Here is a 20,649-nt window from a genome sequence, read left to right as displayed (position 1 = left end):
GCAAACGATATATAAATGCTGTACTTTGTCAAATGGTAGTATTGGCACAGTGCCAAATATAATGTACTATTATAATATTTCAAGTTTCCAAGATATCGTCCTTAATTTTTTCTTTTAATTTGGTTGGATTTAAAATAACGTAGCATATATATATATATATATATGTATTTTGGAATACAATTTCTTAGGAAATTCAATCTCAATTTCTGTTGATAGATCAATTTTCGATTATTGTTATTATACAGTAATGTAAAATCTGCAATGTCTGTCTATCTATCTTCTAACGGTTATTTTCTCATAAAATAAAATTTGCAATGTTTATCTTCTAACAATTATTTTCTTTTGATATCCGACTGCTACGACCTCAGTATTAGTAGCTATTTAAGATATTTGTAATTTTGGAAATTAGATTGTAATCGTTATTAGAAATAGCTCCAACTATATAGGCGCAGGAGTAGCTGTGTGCTGGGCTCAGTCCCACTGCATGGCACCTTGGGCAAGTGTCTTCTAATATAGCCTCGGGCCGACCAAAGCCTTGTGAGTGGATTTGGTAGACGAAAACTGCAAGAAGCCCGTCGTGTATGTATGTGTGTGTATATATCTATCTATCTATCTATATATATATATATAGTTTTCGCCATGATAGATCGCTAGCCACTATACATTCTTTATTTTCTCTCCGTTTCTTTGTGTTCCTTTCTGTGGAAGAGCGTAGGCTCGAAACGTTAGACTTTTTCACTTCTCGAGGGTTAAACTGATACATCTTTTTGTTGTCTACACCACCTATCTTCGTCTTTCTTTGTGTGAATTCTCCCCATATATATATGTCTTTGTGTTTGTGTCCCCCTCCATCGCTTCACAACCGATGTTGTGTTTACGTCCCCGTAAATTAGCAGTTCGGCAAAAGAATCCGATAGAATAAGTACTAGGCTTACAAAGAATAAGTCCAGGTGTCGATTTGTTCGACTAAAGGCGGTGCCCCAGCATGGCCGCAGTCAAATGACTGAAACAAATAAAAGAATAAAAATATATTTTAAGATTGTGGTATTAAGTCTAATCCCGTGTTTCATTGGTTTTATTGATTTCATTTGAGAAGTTTTAAAATTATATAACATACATTGCCATGCAATTCAGAAGTTTTCATACTACATGGTTCCGGAATCGATTCTATTGTGCGGCGCCTAGTGCAAGTGTTATCTGTAACTTTGACTTGAGTAAGGCTTTGATAGATTTGGTAGTGAATTTCGAAACCATCGGTTTGTCTATATTGCTGTAAAATGGTGCGTCGAATTACGTCCCTTCCGATAATCAGATCGGTAAAATATGTACTGGGTCGATATGATTGACTAAGACCTTTGAAAGCGGTGCCCAAGCATGGCTGCAGTCCTGTGGCAACCCAACCAATAGAATACTTAACTTCTCTATAATAAATAGTACGTTACTTTTTGATATTTACAATGTCTTTTTAGTTTATACTTTTAATGAAAATTATTCCTTTAAATAAAAAGTAATTTTACCAAGGAGTAACTAAAAAAAAAGTTTTGCTATTGAACCACCACCTAAATAGTGTCAATTAAAATAGTTTGCAACAATTTATTTTAATGGTACTTGAATATAGTAATTATTAACTGTAAGTTTTCACTAGATCATTTAAATTAACTATCTTGTGTTGGAAAGCAATTTCATTTATCAATATAGAATATTGCGGAATTTTACATGGTTTTAGTTTTTACATACTGCATTTTAATTCTGTATTAGTTAAGGAATGGGATGGATTCATTTAGCCCTTTTGTTACTGCTTGAACTCATTTTGAAAATAAAGAATTTGGTAGGATTTAGTAAAATGATCTTACCCTTTTAATACCAACCAGCTCAGTTTAAAGGTATGTTTTTAATCAAAACTGCCTTTCATGATTTTGTTGATTATAAACACTGGCTTTTAAAATTAGTTGAAAAGTATTCAGTTAGCCAAAAAGTTCAGTTTTTGTTGGCACTAAACTCCAAGCACTCTAATGAGTAGCTAACTTCAGTCTGTCCCTTGTGCATTAGCTACTTGACACTTAAACACAGTTTGCAGACTTGCTGCTATGAGAAAGGTTGCATTTTTGTGTGCTTGGGATTACCCTGAAAATGGAAAACTAAACTGTTTTATTTTAAAAAAGGCAAGAAAGTGACAGAAACCTGCAGGATGATATGTACTGTATATGGAGAGGATGTTCTTACGGAATGTGTGTGCCAGAAATAGTTATCAAGTTTTTTGGTTCCAGATGCACCCTGTAGCTGAGATTAACAGCAGCATTAATCCCCATTATACAACCAGGATATCCAAATTGAGTGTTGTAAACCATCTACATCAACTTAGGTCAGCAGACTCAGTCTTTGGGTCTCTCACATCGAACGAGACTGACTTCACCCAGCAGATTTCAGTCTGATTCGTTACAGAAATGTAAAGAAAACGTTCTTTTTTTTTTTTTTTTTGAGGAGAATGGTGGTCGGAGATGCAAAAAGAGTCATCTGTAACAATGTGAAATGCAAACAAATCATAGGGGAAGTGTGTTGAATCACCACAAACAACCGTCAGAGCAAGATTTCATTTGAAGTTTGTATTTTCAATTTGGGATTGGAAAAATGTCTTGCACGAGCTTTTCATGGACAGGACCATCAGTTTAGATGTGTGCTGTGACCAGCTGAACAAATTAAATGGAGTGATTCACCAAAAGCTTCCAGCACTTGCTAATTATAAGGCCAGTGTCTTTCATCACCACAGGTGTGGTAGAAGTTACTGGGGCTTCACTAGGTTTTGCCACACCCTAAACATTGGCCCAAAATTGAACCTTGAGATTTTCACCTGGATGTGTTTTTTTACTGTAAAGACGGAAAATAATAGATCTGCCCACAAGATGGCAGAAGATACTGGAATGAAACAGTAATTATATCATTGACTGAATAAATCACTTTGTGTTTAAAACTGGTTTTATTTTCCCATAAAAAAGCTGAATGGACTTTTTGACCAATTCAGTACTTAATTAGAAATATGATAAAAAGTTAGGAGCATACAAGTATTTTTGACTAAGTTGAATGAGACAAAGTAGATCAGTTGTAATTTTTTGTCATTTTAGGTAAGACTAAAATATGCTAAAAATACTTTGGTATATCTTCAAGTAAATCAATTTGTCAGTTTCATCCTTTCCCAAGCCATATCAAGAGAAATTAAATACACAATCAGATAGCATTTTGTTTGAACACTTGTTTCTTCATTAGAAAATTTCAGTTTTCTTTCTTTTTTTACTGACAGGAAAACAAAACCAATATGAATGGAAATGCGTCTAGTGCATCTGATAGTGACAAAGTTGATCCCCAGGTGGAAATTGGTGCTTTTGGCAATTTCCGTATTTCTGACACCTCTATTCAAAAATTGAAAGGTATTGTTTTTTCTTTCTTCAGCTAAAACTCTTTTTTATTGTACTAATTTTCTCTGCTAATAAAGTCAATATGACAATTTCAATTCTGATAGTATATATTCAAATAAATATTTCCCCTAAAACTTGATTGGTTCAGTAAGTTGAATTTATGTTGGTATAGTATATAGAATAGATGGAATGTATTGTATATATATATTCTATTAAGATTTTTATCTCTCTGTATGCAGGGCTTACGCAATGTATTTAATTCCTGCTCCCCTTTCTATTTATTTTATTTACTTACAAGATATACTCAGTCTTCAACAGTTGACCATTTCATAGTTTCTTCTCTTCAAAACATAGCTATACACAGTGCTGTATAAATGTGAAATATAAATAGTTAAAATTGTGTAATCAGAACTAACCTGATTCAATAGGTATGCAATTTGGACCAAAGATCTGTTGAGTCAGTTAATGTGGAATATATGAGAATAAAGAGAAAAAATCCACTAGTATGGCATCTAATATAAACTGAATTGTGCATGTGAAGTAATATGAAGTGCTAACTAGTCAAAACCAACCATGGTTCACATGAAATTGTCAGAAGGCAGATTCATCGATACAAGAACTCATGCTTGCTGTCAGTAATAGCTAGGATCATGTCACTGTATTACAAAAGAGAAAACCAGATACATTGCTTTCCTGTTGCAAATCAGATATGTGTTACTACATCTTGCCATAAGTTCATCCATAAATTACATTCTTCACTTACGGCTACCATTATTGGTGTGGGCTTATATTTCATTAATGACTGGCTATAAAGATTGTTGTACTGTACAGTTTACCATATAAAGACTTTGTGAGGTCTGTTATCCTTACAACTTTTCACTTTAGTTGCTGTTATTTTAGTCAGTGTAATACTGAAGACCAGCATTGATATGCATTATCTAAATTATTTAAATTAATCTTTCATATTTCAGCACTGTTTCATTATCTTATTGTCATTTAATTTTTTGCAGCCAATGATATCAATTATCTTTTTCCAATTCAATCACAAACTTTTGATTATGTCTATGATGGCCACGATGTTATTGCTCAAGCACGTAAGTCCTGTTCCCTTCAGTTCTTTATGGTGTTGGTTTCATAATGCAATCTATGTTTTTGTCTATTGCTTAACCCTTTCGTTACTATATTTCTGACCAAAATACACCCCTTATGTGTTTCAATTAATTTCTAACATAATCATAAATTTAGTCTGGTTTCATTAAACAACTATAACTTTTTTTATTTATCAATATATTAATGTGATTTTTGGAAGATAATTTAATGAAATGTTCTCAACCAATTCTATACTATAATTTTTGTCACAAAGTGACTCTAATTGCAGGTAGATACAGGTAAATTCAACAAAATATAAAATTATTAAAATTTTGTTCAAACATCGCTATAGAAAATGGGTTATTAGCTAATATTCAATTGGGTATACAACAAAATTTTACGATAGAATTTGTTATTCTGGGTAACTTTCTGATACCCATAATAATATTTATGGCAAAATAGTCTTAATTTCATTTAAGGTTGTGGGAAACCACAAACTATCCCTTCTTTCGCTTTGTTTACATTTAGTGTAACGGTTCATTTCTGCCGTAATGATTTCAAATAGGCTCATTCGAAAAAGTAAAAAGAAATAGTCTAAGACTTTACTCTCCTGGGAAAGTCTGTGGCTTGGTCCAGTTTCTTCAGAAAAATCACCGAAAGAAACAGTTTTTAAATTTTCACTCCATTCAGGTGCCAATTCATTTTCTTTATCGCTGTCGGAGCTCTCTGATTCACTGTTTTCACTTTCGGAAAATGAAACATCAGATTCATTATCAAATACCACGTGCTTTTTTTTTTTTCAGTCATAGAGTTAGATTTATCAAGGTCTTCAGTAGAAAAGCCTTCGAATTCTGACTCGCTGCTTGATATAATGAAATTCGTATCCATTTTTTGTCAGAATTACAAATTTTGAAAACACAATAGGAACAAATTTTGGGAAAAAATCTCCCAAAATTCACGGAATTAAAATTACACTTCGATCTTTGTACAAAACTGTAGATGAACTGTTTACAAAGTATAATCACGTGTTTTCACGAATGTACTAAAGAGATTTGCTCTGATATTCTCATTTAAATATGAATAGGTAAATATGGGCGGGTTTGGTCGGTTTGGTCACATTAACCAAAATTTTTTTGGGGCGGTTTGGTAACAAAAGGGTTAATCAAAGAAGTGCAGCACTTGTGACCCTTATCAGGTCCTTTGAAACTTGTGGAAGTGAGTTATCCTCATATCAGAGACCCGGTTTTGAATGGTTGGAATAAAATATATTTCACTAAAGGCTGCTAATGACCAGTTGAAGGTGTTGTGCTACATGATAAAGTCTACCCCCAAGAACAGTAATGGTCCTCCAGTGGGCTTCCACGCAGTTTTATCAACCAAATTCCACGAATAAGGCTAAGATTGAATCACGGCTACTTGCCCAAGATGCCAAAACACCATGTCTGCATTCATGCCTGTTGTAAACAGTAATATAATTTCACTATGTAAACACTTACTACACGTTACCTCACAATCTTATGGAAATGTTCTCTAGATTTTATGGTAGTCCTATTTAAACCTTAGTATTTTTACAGTGCTTTATCCTTTTTTGAAAAGAGTGCCAAATTTAGAAATTCAAATATTCCAGATAACTCTGGAGGCTAATTGCTTTGCAAAATATAAACAAAGGAATAAGGAAGACAAATAATGAATTTGCAAATGTTAGTGTAAAATCCAGCATTCTTCCTTTTTCCCATTAATATATTGTTTCTAGCTTACTGACCTACGTGTGATTTTTTTTTAAAGCCACTTGTTTCATACTCTATAAAGATAATTGTTTTATATGCCAATAAAACCTGTCTAGGTAAGGAAGGAAGATTATAAGGCGAGATAAATGTTTTGGCTATACACAGACATTTCAAAAGTAAATAGGCACCATTTTTGAAAGATTTATTTCTAGAAATCAAATAATATCAAGTGATGTGTTGAAATACCTAATCTAGTATTTAGTAGACATGCTTTGTCCAGTTTTTAATGATTTAAACTGTTTGGGGATCTTACTCATGAGTAGTAGTGTCTGCTGCACACACGAAACAGTATAATGAGGAGTGTCTGAGGTGCCTGTGTATATCCTAGGCAACCTCACAAAGTGTGTATGTCAAGTTATGTGGAGTTGTTTTATATGCTATCGAGTTCAATTGAAAATCCAATCCCTGCATGGTTCTTTCATGTCAGATATTACAATTCTGTCATTTGTTCCAGTTGAATTTTGATTAAAATTTGTATTTCATAGTGATATTTAAACAAAAGTATAAATATTACATTCACCTGTATTTACCTGTAATTAGAATCCTGAATCATAAAATCCACCATAAATTTAAGTATCTTTTGCTAAGTTGATCCAAGCACCACCTTTAAATGTTGATAAACAAAAATGTTAATTCACGATTATTTTAGTATTTACTAATATACTTGAAAGTTTAAACAAAAGACACTAAATTATTTATTACATTCTTTGTCATCTGTTTCTTTGTAATTTATTTTAACATTTTTCTGTCTTCAGGAACTGGCACTGGAAAAACAGTAAGTTTGCTCATTTGATGATTTCTTTGATTTTCATTCATTCATAACTGTGAATGAAAATTGTTGGTATATTTTGACTTTTGCATCTACACTTACAAAGTTAAGAAAACCACTTTTCATTCAAAAAAGTTACTTGGACCATCTTCATCCACATTAAAGTTTAGATAGAAGTGAATGACTTAAAATGATTTTGGTGTGTGTTACAGAATGACTGAAGGTGAAAGTAATTGTTTATTAGTTATATGGTCTTTGGAGGTAAATCTATTGAGATTAATGGATCAACCATGTCTGAACCTAATAATCCTCCACTAAATCTACCTCCATTATAGACATTCTTACATACAACTTTATTTAAAAGAGGAAGAACATATTGGATGATATAGTACATTGCTTGAAAAAAAGATGTCATATCATGACAGGAATTCTTTTCAGCACTAAACCTGCTTCATCGGTGCTGAACTGAGACTAAACATTCTTGTTCATGGGAGAAATGTTCTTTGGAATTGGTATTACTACTATTTAAATGTCCTTTAACTTAACTCTTTTGAGTGACGCAAAAGCGGTGGTTTGTGGAAAGATTATGATTTATTTATATTTTGAATGTAACTTCTCAACCATTGTTAATGGAATTTATATAGGTGTTGTTTAGAAAACAAATTTTAAGTATTCCTCTTATTTAATCAGCAACATATTAAAATTTTGTTTAGGGACAGTTAAACAAATTGTACCTTAATTATCTCTTTATAAATAGATGTTAACTGCTTTGTTTTATTTCAGCTTTCCTTTGTTTTGCCACTGGTAGAAAAACTGATTAAAAAAAAGAAAACAAAAGAAGGTCGAATGCCTAGGGTAAGAAAATAATTATGCTTTATGACACACCTGTAATAATTCTACATAATTCTTACGTTTTCAAAACTACCTAAGATTTCTGTTTGTATTTAAATCAAAATATTGATGAGAATCATGATATTACATTAGTGATAACAGAATTTCATTTTGTAAACAAGCTGTAAACTATTGCCAGTTGTTTAGGATTTTTTGATAGTTTCCCCTCATCATTCCTAATGCCAACCACTTCACAGAATGTACTGAATGCTTTTTAAGTGGCACCAACATGAGCACTTTTATGTGGTACTAGCACGAGTACTTTTTCTGTGACACCAGCACGAGTACTTTTTCTGTGACACCAGCACGAGTACTTTTTCTGTGACACCAGCATGAGTACTTTTTCTGTGACAGCAGCATGTACTAAGCCCCCAGGACAAGGACCCCTTTTTGAGAATAGGACGTATAAGACATACCTGCATGTATGGACAGCCACAGTCTTACTTAGTTTGATGTATCTTCTCAAACAAACTGCTTGAAGTCTTGGTCTCTTGTTATATCCTCTGTGGGGCCCAACGTCTGAAGATCCTCTCATTACTTCATTCCATGTCTTCCTGTGTCTGCCTCTTCCACAGGTTCCTTCCACAATTAGATATTGGTATCTCTAAACAACTGTTCTCATTCATATGCTTTACATGAACCATACCAGTGCAGTCTTCTCTCTTGCACACTACAACTGATGCCTCTTACCTAATTTTTATCTTAAATCATTTACATCATCGTTTAATGTCCACTTTCCATGCTAGCATGGGTTGGACGATTTGACTGAGGTCTGGCGAACCAGATGGCTGCACCAGACTCCAATCTGATCTGGCAGAGTTTCTACAGCTGGATGCCCTTCACTCTGTTGTAAATGCATACTGACATTACCCATCCAGTGGAGTGTGCTAGTTTCATTCTTTCAAGCCTTTGCATGTCCTCTGTAGTTGTAGCCCATGTATGCACGCAGGTATCATAGATCTGCTTTTCACTCTTAGGGAGAGGCTCTTTGTTAAAATAACAGGCTGTGGTAGTGGAAGTGATGATAAATTGATTAAAAATAAAATAAAAGGAAGCATTTGAAAGTATTTCTCATCCAATATTTTTGAAACTAACTACACCTAATTGTTAAATCTTCAGAAATCACTCAAAATTTATTGACTATTTACATTAGTATATTTCCTTTCAAGTGTTCTCTATGACATTGGAGATCAATCAATGTGCACAGTTCTTTTTTCTGCGCTTATTATAAAATAACTGCTATATCTGTTTATTATTATATACTAGCAGTATCGCCCGGCGTTGCTCAGGTTTGTAAGGGAAATAACTATAAAGCATTTTTAGAGAGTTATAGCCAAAAAATAGCAAAAAAATGGAAAAAAAATGATGGTAAATTTTTTGAGAGTTAAAAAAGGTGGAGTTGCGTCCCCTAGACGGTCTGTGGTTTGGGTTCTGATTCTCGACCCCATGTCGATTTATCGATTTTTTTCAGAACTGGGGAAATTTCAAAATTTTCGCTGCGTTAGTTTTGAATTATGACATTGGGCTATGTGTGTGTCAAGTTTCATCAGAATCGGTTGAAAGCCGTGGTCAGAGTTGAGGGTACGAGGAAAACAGACACACAGAAAACGCACAGACAAACTGCATTTATCTAGAGAGAGATAGTCATATTTCAACAAAAATTGTGTTTTACAAAACCAGTCTAAATTTCACAATTATTTTAGAATTTAATTGAAACACATAATAGTGAAAGGTATGTTGAATAATTATTATTCTTTATATGATGTTTTGCATATATTTTCTGAATTTTATTTAAAAATTTTTTTATTTCAATTCTCATGTTTTCTAGGTATTAGTCTTACTCCCGACTCGAGAGTTGGCTAAACAGGTATATGAAGATTTCTTAAAAGTCTGTGGAGAGCTTTCTGCCTTTTGCTTTTATGGTGGAGTACCATATGAACCACAAGGTTAGTAATGTTGGTTAATAATGTAAGGTGCATGCATACACATGTATTGTCATCTGTTTTGGCATTGGTTGTATTCCCTTTCCCCACCAGAAAGGGTTTTTTGTGGAGTTTTTTTTTCTATCAGTCTTCGCACAACAAAACCACTGAGTTACAAGATTTATTATCTACAAAAGACTTATGGCAATGTAAAAACAAGCTGAGAAAGGTACTTGGGTACACACCTCACCTGCAGGCTTCCCTATTCTTTCCATCTAGCAGTTACATTCAAAATATTAGTCACCCTGACCTACACTTTCATGCTAATGTAGAAATTAACTTACACTTACATGCAGTAGAAATCATGAATTTGCAAAGTGAATTTCATAAGTCATTTATATATACATACAGATACATACGCATGTGTGGAGGTGCGTAGGTGGAATGTAGTATACAGAAATCGACATATGTATGTTTAGGTGGCTCATCATGCAAAATAAAGTTTAATGCAAAGAAAGGCAGCCAGAAAATCTATGGCTGTTACTTACAGGCTAGTATGGCTCAGTAGTATGTATATGCTTTCGTTTGTTGCTCTGTAGCTGTGAGCAAACATTGCCCCCACCCACCCCACCCAATAGAATATCAAGGGGGTGACACTTTGAAAGAAGACCTGCCTACACAAGCACTTGGTAATACTCAATGTTGGCTGAATAGACTGGAACATGAATGGAGTGGCCTTGCAAAAGCACAATGTACCATCTGGTCCTGGAATTGAACCCATAGCCTTCACTAAGCAGTATGCCTTCAATAATAAAATATATATTTTTGTGTGTACATTTATAGAATTCTATTGTGACATTACTGATTTGGTGTATACAGTTACAAATTAATTTTGTTAGGACTGATTTTATTTGTAGCTTGTGAGCAATTTATAAAGCTCATTGATTATTAACAATAGTATTCTTAATGAAGCATTAATAAGTAATACTTATTTCAGTAATATAAGCTATGGACACATAAGAGGTGCAGCAATGTCAAAGGTAGGCTAACTGGGAAGATAGTTTTTGTATGTGGCAGATGCTCGGGAGCATTAACCTCCGAAAATCTGCAGAAAACAACTTCCGTCACTTTCCAGGGGGAAAAACTAGAAGTAGTTGATAGCTTCCGTTATCTAGGTGACCAAGTCATGTAGTGGGGTGGGTGGGTGCGCTGAAAGTGTAACTGCTAGAATAAGAATAGCCTGGGCAAAGTTTAGGGGAGCTCTTACCTCTGCTGGTGACTAAAGGCCTCTCGCTCAGAGTAAAAGGCAGACTGTATGATGCGTGTGTACGAACAGCCATGCTACATGGTAGTGAAACATGGGCCGTGACTGCTGAGGACATGTGTAAGCTCGTGAGGAATGAAGCCAGTATGCTCCGATGGATGTGTAATGTCAGTGTACATACTCGACAGAGCGTTAGCACCTTGAGAGAAATGTTGTACCTAAGAAGCATCAGTTGTGGTGTGCAAGAGAACTTTAGGCCTCACTGAGAAAATGACCAGCGACCGAGACCTTTGGAAATATTCTGTACGTGAGAAGACCAAGCAGGACAAGTGAGCCCAGCCCACTTATGAATGCCTTTCCTCCCTTGGACACAAAGGCCTGTTGAGGCAAGCGAAGTCGATATAGAACCTCATCCGACGACAGGCACCCATGCCAACCCTCTTTGCCTGCGAAGACATGTTGGGGCAATCGAAACCGAATTGAACCAGCCAGGATCCCTGGTCTGGTGGTACGTAAAAGGCACTATCCGACTCGTGGCCGATGCCAGCGCTGCCTCCACTGGCTTCCGTGCCGGTGCAGCCTTCTGGCTTCCCAGATCCCCGGTCGAACCGTCCAACCCATGCTAGCATGGAGAACGGACGTTAAACGATGATGATGATGATTTAAATAAGTAATTGTATAAAATGCAATAAATATTTTCATGTGATCCCCAATTCCTTACATTCTGAGGGTTGCATGTGGTAAAATAATTTATTTTAGCTGTGTAATTAGCCAATTCATTACATAGATTAGCAGATATTTATATCTTTATATCAATGACTTGTTTTCTGCTATACTATCATTTCATGTATTCAACAAGATTCTTATTTCTTTTAGAGCGTGCATTGTGGAAGGGCCTGGACATCTTGGTTGGCACACCAGGTCGTATTCTTGATCACATCCAGAAAGGCAATATGTCTTTGCAGAAAGCTAAACATGTCGTTTTGGATGAAGTTGACCAGATGTTGGACATGGGCTTTGCTGAATCTGTTGATGAAATTTTAAAGGTTGCTTATGACAAAGGTAATACCTGTAGAAATTTTGAAATTAACCATTTGATGATAAGAGCAAGTTTATTGTAACACTTGGTACACAAAATCTATTTACTAAAAGTAAAAGCATAGTTAAATATATGTAGTTCACATTTTTCTATACAAATAATACATATTTCCTTATTAAAATAACTTTCAGTGGACCCTCATTTTTCATTGCCATTCACATCTTTATCAATGACATACCCTTTCTACCTAGTTTACTAATTCTTTATTTATATTTATGAGAAGGTGAGAATATCTGACTGACATGATGTGGATTCTTTATGTGAGAGTGTGTGTGCATGCACACATGCCCACATATTTGTATAGTGTGGATTCTGTGGAAAGTGTGAGTGGCTAAATGTTTATCTACTTTATGGTTAGTGTCTTTGCATGTATGGACATTCACTTCATGTATTCTTAGGATGGTATGTACCAAATTAGAATTATATTACTGTTCATCTTACATTCTTATAATTCATAGGAATAAGGGATGGTAAATTCCTTATTTGCATCATGTGGGTTTTTTAATAGATAAATTCTTTGATGTGTAACTTAGCTAATGTTATTCTGATTGAACTGTACATTCAGCAATTTATTTTTTGTAATTCCACAGAGGATGAAGGACATAAACCACAGACGTTACTGTTTTCTGCAACTCTGCCGCCATGGGTGTATAGAACTGCCCAAAAATACATGAAAAAAGATGTTAAGAAAGTTGATTTGATTGGCCAGCAACAAATAAAGACTTCTACAACTGTACAGGTATGTTATGCAGCTCTAAAGTTTACATTTTAATTGCTCTGCTATTAAAAGAAATATTTGTTTAGGTTCCAGTTCAGGATAGATTAGCTGTTAATATTACATCTAATTTACCATAATCTGGAGATTTACATGGGTGTTATAAAATCTCATAAGTATCATAAATTTCTGACCTTTTGCCAAATTCATGTTCAATATTAGTCTTGTAATCCTATGGTATTTCTTTTAGCAGCATTATAAGCTTTCACTCAGCTGTTACTTGTGGTCAAAGAAAATTTTAGCACTTTAAAAAAATCAGCTTTGTTTTGCTGTCTTAGACTTTTCAGTACTAAGAAGGCTTACTTTTAAATAGAAACATCAACCAAAATCTTATTGCACAAAGGAAAGCAAGTGATTTCAGTGGGTAAAAGTTCTATCAGTATTATATAAGACTTTTTTGCTGCGTTGTATTTTAAACACTAATTATTTATAACAGTTAATACAAAGGTTGGTTAAATTTTCAATCATTTCAAAACTAGAGCATGGATCTTATTTGATTTTGTCACAAAGCTATTGAAATAACATTGATTATAAATGCAGACTTTTAAAAAAATATAATTTTTACTTTCCAGCACCTTGCTATCAAATGTAGCATTCAAGACCGTAACAGTATTATTGCTGATATAATCCAAGTGTACAGTGGTAATCATGGCCGTGCCATTGTGTTCTGTCAAACAAAAAAGCAAGCTGATGAGCTTGCTGTTAGTGCTTCAATGAAGTTAGATGCTCATGTGTTGCATGGTGACATTCCCCAAGATAAGAGAGAACTTGTCCTTAAGGTAAGATATTTATTTAAACTTTATATCTTGATTAAATTTTAAGTATAATTAATGGTTACATTGAACTTAATGAAAGACTGCTCATTAATTAGTTTTATTTATTTCTGTGCAATATTTGTTTAACCCTTTCGTTACCAAGCCGCCTGTATTTACCTATTCATATTTAAATGAGAATATCAGAGCAAATCTCTTTAGTACATTCGTGAAAACACGTGATTATACTTCGTAAACAGTTCATCTGCAGTTTTGTACAAGGATCAAAGTGTAATTTTAATTCCGTGAATTTTGGGAGATTTTTTTCCAAAATTTGTTCCTATTGTTTTCAAAATTTGTAATTCTGACAAAAAATGGATACAAATTTCATTATATCAAGCAACGAGTCAGAATTCGAAGGCTTTTCTACTGAAGACCTTGATAAATCTAACTCTATGACTGAAAAAAAAAAAAGCACGTGGTATTTGATAATGAATCCCATGTTTCATTTTCCGAAAATGAAACAGTAATGAATTGGCACCTGAATGGAATGAAAATTGATAAAACTGTTTCTTTCAGTGATTTTCTGAAGAAACTGACCAAGCCACAATCTTTCCAGGAGAGTAAAGCCTTAGATTTTCTTTTTACTTTTTCGAATGAGCCTATTGAAATCATTACAGCGGAAACGAACCGAGTATCAGAAAATTACAGCGGAAACGAACCGTTACGCTAAATGTAAACAAAGCGAAAGAAGGGATAGTTTGTGGTTTCCCACAACCTTAAATGAAATTAAGGCTTATGTTGCTATAAATATTATTATGGGTATCAGAAAGTTACCCAGAATAACAATTCTATAGTAAAATTTTATTGTATCCCAATTGAATATTAGCTAAAACCCATTTTCTATAGCGATGTTTGAACAAAAATTTAATAATTTATATTTTGTTGAATTTACCTGTATCTACCTGCAATTAGTCACTTTGTGACAAAAATTATAGTATAGAATTGGTTTAGAACATTTCATTAAATTATCTTCCAAAAATCACATTAATATATTGATAAATAAAAAAAGTTATAGTTGTTTAATGAAACCAGACTAAGTTTATGATTATGTTAGAAATTAATTGAAACACATAAGGGGTATATTTTGGTCAGAAATATAGTAACGAAAGGGTTAAATTCTTCACTGAATAGCAGTCCTAAATTAAATACATCTAGAAATAATTATCTTAAGATACAATATGAATTTTGTACTTATTAGTACTGGGGGGGGGGGTGCTGTTTCACTGGTTAAATTGGTGTATATGTAAATAAAATTTATGATGACAGCTGCAGTTATTTCAGAAATATTACTACTAGTACAGAAGATAGCATTAAATACATAGGAATAATATGGATTTAGTTTTGTGTGTGTGTGATTCAACATTTTTCATTTGTATACTTTAGTTTTGTTTTGTTTTTTTTTTTGTGGCTTTTCTCCTTTTCTGAATCTATCCTTCTACTTGTGTTAATATTCAGAGCTTCCGCGATAGTAAGTACAAAGTTCTTCTAACAACTGATGTTGCTGCAAGAGGCTTAGATATACCGGAGGTTGATTTAGTTGTGCAGTGTAGTCCACCAAAAGATACAGATGCCTATATACATCGCTCTGGAAGAACAGGACGTGCTGGCCGTTCAGGGATAAGTGTTTTATTTTATTCACCGCGCCAAGAAAGTGACCTTATGCAAGTTGAACGAAGAGCTGTGAGTTATTTTATATTATGCATATCATTTTATTCTCTTATTGTTATCAAATTAAAGTTCATATATGGAATAGACATAGTCCTTTAATCTGTTTAACACCACTACTTGACCCATAGGTAGGTCAGTAAAAAAAAAAAATTAAGAAGTTTGCTATACCACTATTTTGGTCTTGGGTTTCAAGCTACTGCACAGTACCTTGGGAAAGGTACTTTTGACTGAAACCTCAGGTTAACCCATGCATTGAGTGGAATTTGTTGGTGGAAACCATGTTGACTTTGCATGTGTGCACGCACACATGCGTGGCTGTGTGGTTAACAAGTTGTAATTGTAACCACATGGTTTCAGCTTTGACCTCACTGCATTATACCTTGAGCATATGTCGTTGGCTGAAACTATGCTGAGGCTTGTTTATATGTGTGTATATTGTTTGAGCTTCTCCATGCATCCTCACATTGACATTGTGCCATGTCCCCTATAAAGAGTATATCTAGCAACTCTGGAGAGCGGTGGAATATAGTGAGAAAGAACTGGCAACAGGAAGCATATTTGGTTGCTTTAAACCTTTCATTACCAACCTGGCTGAAACTGGCTCTGGCTCTGAGTACAAATGTCTTGTTTTTATAAGTTTTGAATTAAGATCTTCCACCAAACCTTAGTCACAATTTATGTTCCTAATACTAGCTGAATGATAACTAAGTTATTTTACTAAATTCTTTCTTATATTTAAAGTAATTGAAAGAAACAGAGCATCTCAAAATAAATACAGTAACAAAAGGGTTAAGAAGAGTGTGTTGAATTGCCTTTCTATAACATAGCAATTTGCTGAAATATGTACCAGACTGAGATATATATGGAGGTCTGTAGGATCAATTAAAACCCCACACTGGTTGCATTCCTGTAATTGAAACCAGTAAAAATAAAGTAGATTAAAATAGATATACACTTATATGATGTATTTGGAGTAATTGTTAGATTTTCAACTTTGCTTTTATTAAATAAAACATTCTTTTATAGGGTGTCAATTTTAAGCGAATTGGTCCACCAACCACAGTAGATATCATCAAAACGTATGCTAAAGATGCTGCAAGGTAATGTGTAATATCTTTTTATTGTAGGGTTATGTTTGATATGTATATTTATTATTGAATGACTAGGGAACAGGACATATGCAATCAACTTCATTAGCTTACAGCTGTTTCAGCTTTAAAATGTAGAAAAGCTATTAAAATTCCAGTAGAATATATAAGCACATACAGAGAACAAAGTATTGATCTTAATAAAAAAAATCTATACCTGTTTTACCTGGGAATTGTTGTAACTTGTAATTTGACTGATTGCTTGCCCTTGTTCTGAGTAAGTTTTACCCAAAGAAAAGTAAATTTGAAGAAATTCTCATCCTAATTTTTGTGTTGGTGCTGAAAACTCTGATCTTTTACAATATGGCATTGTTGCACTAGTTTACATAATTTTCTTCCTCTTCAAATATCGTTTTTACTATTAACACCCGAAATCTCTTTTTGTCTAATAAAGTTGAATTTCAGTAATTTCAATATCTTGAGAGATGACCTATTTCATCAAGATGTCTACTCCAAGATAGCCTAGTGCAGTTTATGATATTTCACTTTTGAGGCAAGATATTAGAAATGTCAATATTCCATGTCAAGTTCTTAATATGGGTTGATTTAATTCCTCATGTAGTCCATTAAATTGTTTCAAGAACCCAGCTATGCACAACCTTTTCAGTGAAGATTTATTTTACTTTTGGCCTTTAGTAATATGCCTTTGAATCTGAAAGTAATGATGGTAGGCAAAGTAATTACTGATCATTTTAAAGCTTAAGTGACTTGATCCTCTTCCTCCTCTCCCCAATAAATTGAAAAAAGCAAATTGGTACTAATTGTTTTTCTGTTTCTTTTGTAGATCTTTAGATAATGTTCCTGATGAAACTTTAGATTATTTTAGAGACTCTGCCAATATTCTTATTGAGGAACGAGGAGCTGAGAATGCTCTTGCCGCAGCACTTGCAGTTATTTCTAAAAGCACAAAAATTATTTCTCGATCACTTTTAAGTGCTAAAGAGGTAAAGTATCCTTTAATTCTGTTGTATTGTGTATATGTCTGTGTTTTGGAGGAATGGTGAGTGTTTTGACAGTTTGGTAAAATGTAGCAGATCACTTTGTATACAGTATATTTCTAGTAGTTATGTTGGTTGAAGATAAAAGATTTAAATTGAAGCCCACTTTTTCTAAATGTTTTTTTTCTAAACCAAGATAACAAGAAGTTCACTTTATTAAATGTACAATATGTGCTAGAGGAGTTAATTATAAATGCAATAGTGTGAAAGTTATTAACCAATACGGCAATTATATTATAAATGTATGTATGAAGTGTTGAGTTGGATGTTGGAAATGGTGTGAAAGCATTGTTACTTAGGAGATATATTGAATAGAGGAGTAGGATCAGATTTGACAGCAGTAAGATGTGCATAGATAGTGTTGCCAGAATTGCATGACACTCCAATGAGGAGAGCAAAATATGTGTGAGTAATGAATGCAAAGCAGTAGAAGAGGCTAGAAAGTGTAAAACGATAATAGTTATATTGATCAGTGTTTATTGCTTAGATAGGACAAAACGCTGAAGTATAAGGGATGATGGGAATAGACTCTGGTGGAATGTATGAAGATAAATAAGTAGGTGGTGTGTTACATGCTGTGGAAGGATGTGAGTGAGTAAGAAGAATGATAGAAATGAGTGTGGGAGAAAGTAAAAGAAAGAGAACTAGCTAAAAAGTAATAAAGAAGGAAATAGGAGCAAGCAAGTTACTGAGGTTGTAGAGTGGAGAAGACTTATGAGTCTGTAAAGCTCTCTATATTCGAGAGAACAATCCTACAATGCTTGTTGCAGGCCATCGCCGTTTTCCTGAGATTCCATAAGTTCTTTACCTTTGTGTATATCCAACTTCTTGAGTAAGGATAGTATTGGAGAGCCATGCTAACAATCATCTATTATAGAACTCTTATAGTTACATTACATTATAGCTTTTGTATTTGTTCCATTGTTCAGATTTTGGAGATGTCTTTTTATTAGTTTAATTTCTTTTTATACATTTTAGGGTTATGTATCTTTTGTTTTGCGAACCAATACAGAAATTCGTTCCCCAGGCTATCTGTTAAATTGTTTGGAGCGACAGGTGCCAGAAATGTCCTATAAAGTCGGAGAAATTCGTTTAACAAAAGACAAAAAAGTGAGTATTTGTAAGAATTTACCTCTATTTTTAACATTCGTTATTGATATGTAATACTTGTAGTAAATATTAATTGCTAGATTTTTTGGTTTATTTTTCTATAATGGCTAAATTATTTATTCTGTATAGATAATATATAGATCAAATTTAAACTCCTTGACAATTCTGTTTTTGTATTTTAGGGTGGTGTCCTAGATGTCCCAGCAGATATGGTGCGGCTTTTGGAAATGAAATGGTTAAACTCAAAACATGAATCATTAGAAAAAGCAACTGAACTGCCAGAACTAATAGAAGACAACAACGCAATGAGGAATGGAAGACGAGGCTATGGAGGTGGAGGAGGAGGAGGCGGTGGTGGCGGCGGTTATGGAGGTGGCTGGGGACGTGACAGGAACTCTAGAGGCGGTGGCGGTGGTGGGTTTAACAGAGGCCGCAGACCAGACTGGAGAAATAATAGATTTGATAATCATGGAGGTCCACCCAAGAAACGCTTCAGATTTGACTAACAACTCATGAATAGAAACTTTAAAAGGAAAGTTTTCTAAAGATATACAGACTGACTTCATAAAAAATGATATATATATATATATACACATATATGTATACACATATATAATACACACATACACACACATAGGTTGACTGCCTCATGGTTATATTGGACCAAAAAACTGGGCTGTAGAGAAGTGGAGTTATGTGCTGTCAGCTAAACTGTACCAAAATGTTTCTTTTTTTAGTCTTCACTAATATTTCCACCATCACAGCATACAAATCTTTTTGCTTCTTTCAGGTGAATCTGTAATATAACATTAAGCATAACTTCTTCTTGTTATTTATTTATTCTGTGATGTGATTGTGTGACTATATTGTGACTGTGAATGTCATCAAAGTGCTGATAAATTGTGAACATCTGTGCGGGTGGCACGTAAAAAGCACCCACTACACTCACGGAGTGGTTGGTGTTAGGAAGGGCATCCAACCGTAGAAACACTGCCAGATCTGACTGGGCCTGATGAAGCCTTCTGGCTTCACAGACCCTAGTTGAACCGTCCAACCCATGCTAGCATGGAAAACAGACGCTAAACGATGATGATGATGATGGTCTACTACAGCTGTATTTGATTAGGTAGAATTACGCAGTGCTCACAGAAATTCTTAATGCCTAGTCTATTGATTGGAAATATTTTTACTAAAGTTTGCATGTATCATAAGTCATAGTTTTATGATAATAGTTATGATCTATCCATGTCTCTAGTGAGCCTTTAACAAGAAAGTTAAGACATCTAATGCAATATACTATTTCTGCAAATGTAAACCTATTTTGAAATGGCATATTTATAGGTAACTATGGATTTAGTGCCCTTAACAACAAACTTAAAGAATGACCAGCACAATATGCTAAATGTGTGTGTTGAAACATCCTTTTGATGAACATGTTCCTGTTGTTTATCCTGAATCAGTTCTGCACAAGCATTTTTTTTTTGTTTTGTTTTTTAAAGAATAGTCTGCCTTGTTTTCATGTTTATCTAACATCCACTTTTTTCATGCTAGTATGGCTTACACAAGGACTTATTTGAAGCAGGATTTTGCAGCAGAATGTTCTTCCTAAGTACCTGGTTATAATGTTAGCAAAGAATGACAACAATATTATCATTTGCTCAAGCAGTTAGTGACGAGCATAAAATATCAACATTAACCTGTGCACACACATACGTCTTTATTTACCATAGTCTTCTATAGCCCTAGCTATAATAGAAGACATCCAAAGTGGGATTGAACCCAAAACCACATGGTTGTGGAGCAATCCTTTTAACCACCCAGCCATTTCTGTGGTATAGAAATTTGAGTTGGTGTAACATAATAAAAGGTGTCCTATCTCAGTTGTAGGAACATTATACATTCAG

The 20,649-nt window shown here is 34.1% G+C and overlaps 1 protein-coding gene across 5 annotated transcripts in view; it reads left to right on the top strand.

Annotated features, from left to right (window-relative positions):
- Positions 1-19,564, top strand: part of LOC115211678 (nucleolar RNA helicase 2) — a 46,712-nt gene extending 27,148 nt beyond the window's left edge. For all 5 annotated transcript variants that reach the window (XM_029780324.2, XM_029780320.2, XM_029780321.2 and 2 more), the window contains exons 2-14: positions 3,296-3,422; positions 4,421-4,504; positions 7,042-7,061; positions 7,839-7,910; positions 9,775-9,892; positions 12,009-12,194; positions 12,822-12,970; positions 13,579-13,785; positions 15,277-15,501; positions 16,516-16,589; positions 17,422-17,581; positions 18,614-18,745; positions 18,928-19,564. In XM_029780324.2, the coding sequence (XP_029636184.1) occupies positions 3,311-3,422; positions 4,421-4,504; positions 7,042-7,061; positions 7,839-7,910; positions 9,775-9,892; positions 12,009-12,194; positions 12,822-12,970; positions 13,579-13,785; positions 15,277-15,501; positions 16,516-16,589; positions 17,422-17,581; positions 18,614-18,745; positions 18,928-19,251 (1,863 nt within the window). In that variant the 5' untranslated portion in view covers positions 3,296-3,310 and the 3' untranslated portion in view covers positions 19,252-19,564. The remainder of the gene's footprint in view (positions 1-3,295; positions 3,423-4,420; positions 4,505-7,041; positions 7,062-7,838; positions 7,911-9,774; positions 9,893-12,008; positions 12,195-12,821; positions 12,971-13,578; positions 13,786-15,276; positions 15,502-16,515; positions 16,590-17,421; positions 17,582-18,613; positions 18,746-18,927) is intronic.
- Positions 19,565-20,649: the final 1,085 nt, after the last annotated feature.

Source organism: Octopus sinensis, linkage group LG5, assembly GCF_006345805.1.
Source record: "Octopus sinensis linkage group LG5, ASM634580v1, whole genome shotgun sequence".
NCBI lineage: Eukaryota > Metazoa > Mollusca > Cephalopoda > Octopoda > Octopodidae > Octopus > Octopus sinensis.
The sequence above is the reverse complement of the archived record's forward strand: the minus strand, read 5'-3'. Positions and strand labels throughout refer to the sequence as shown.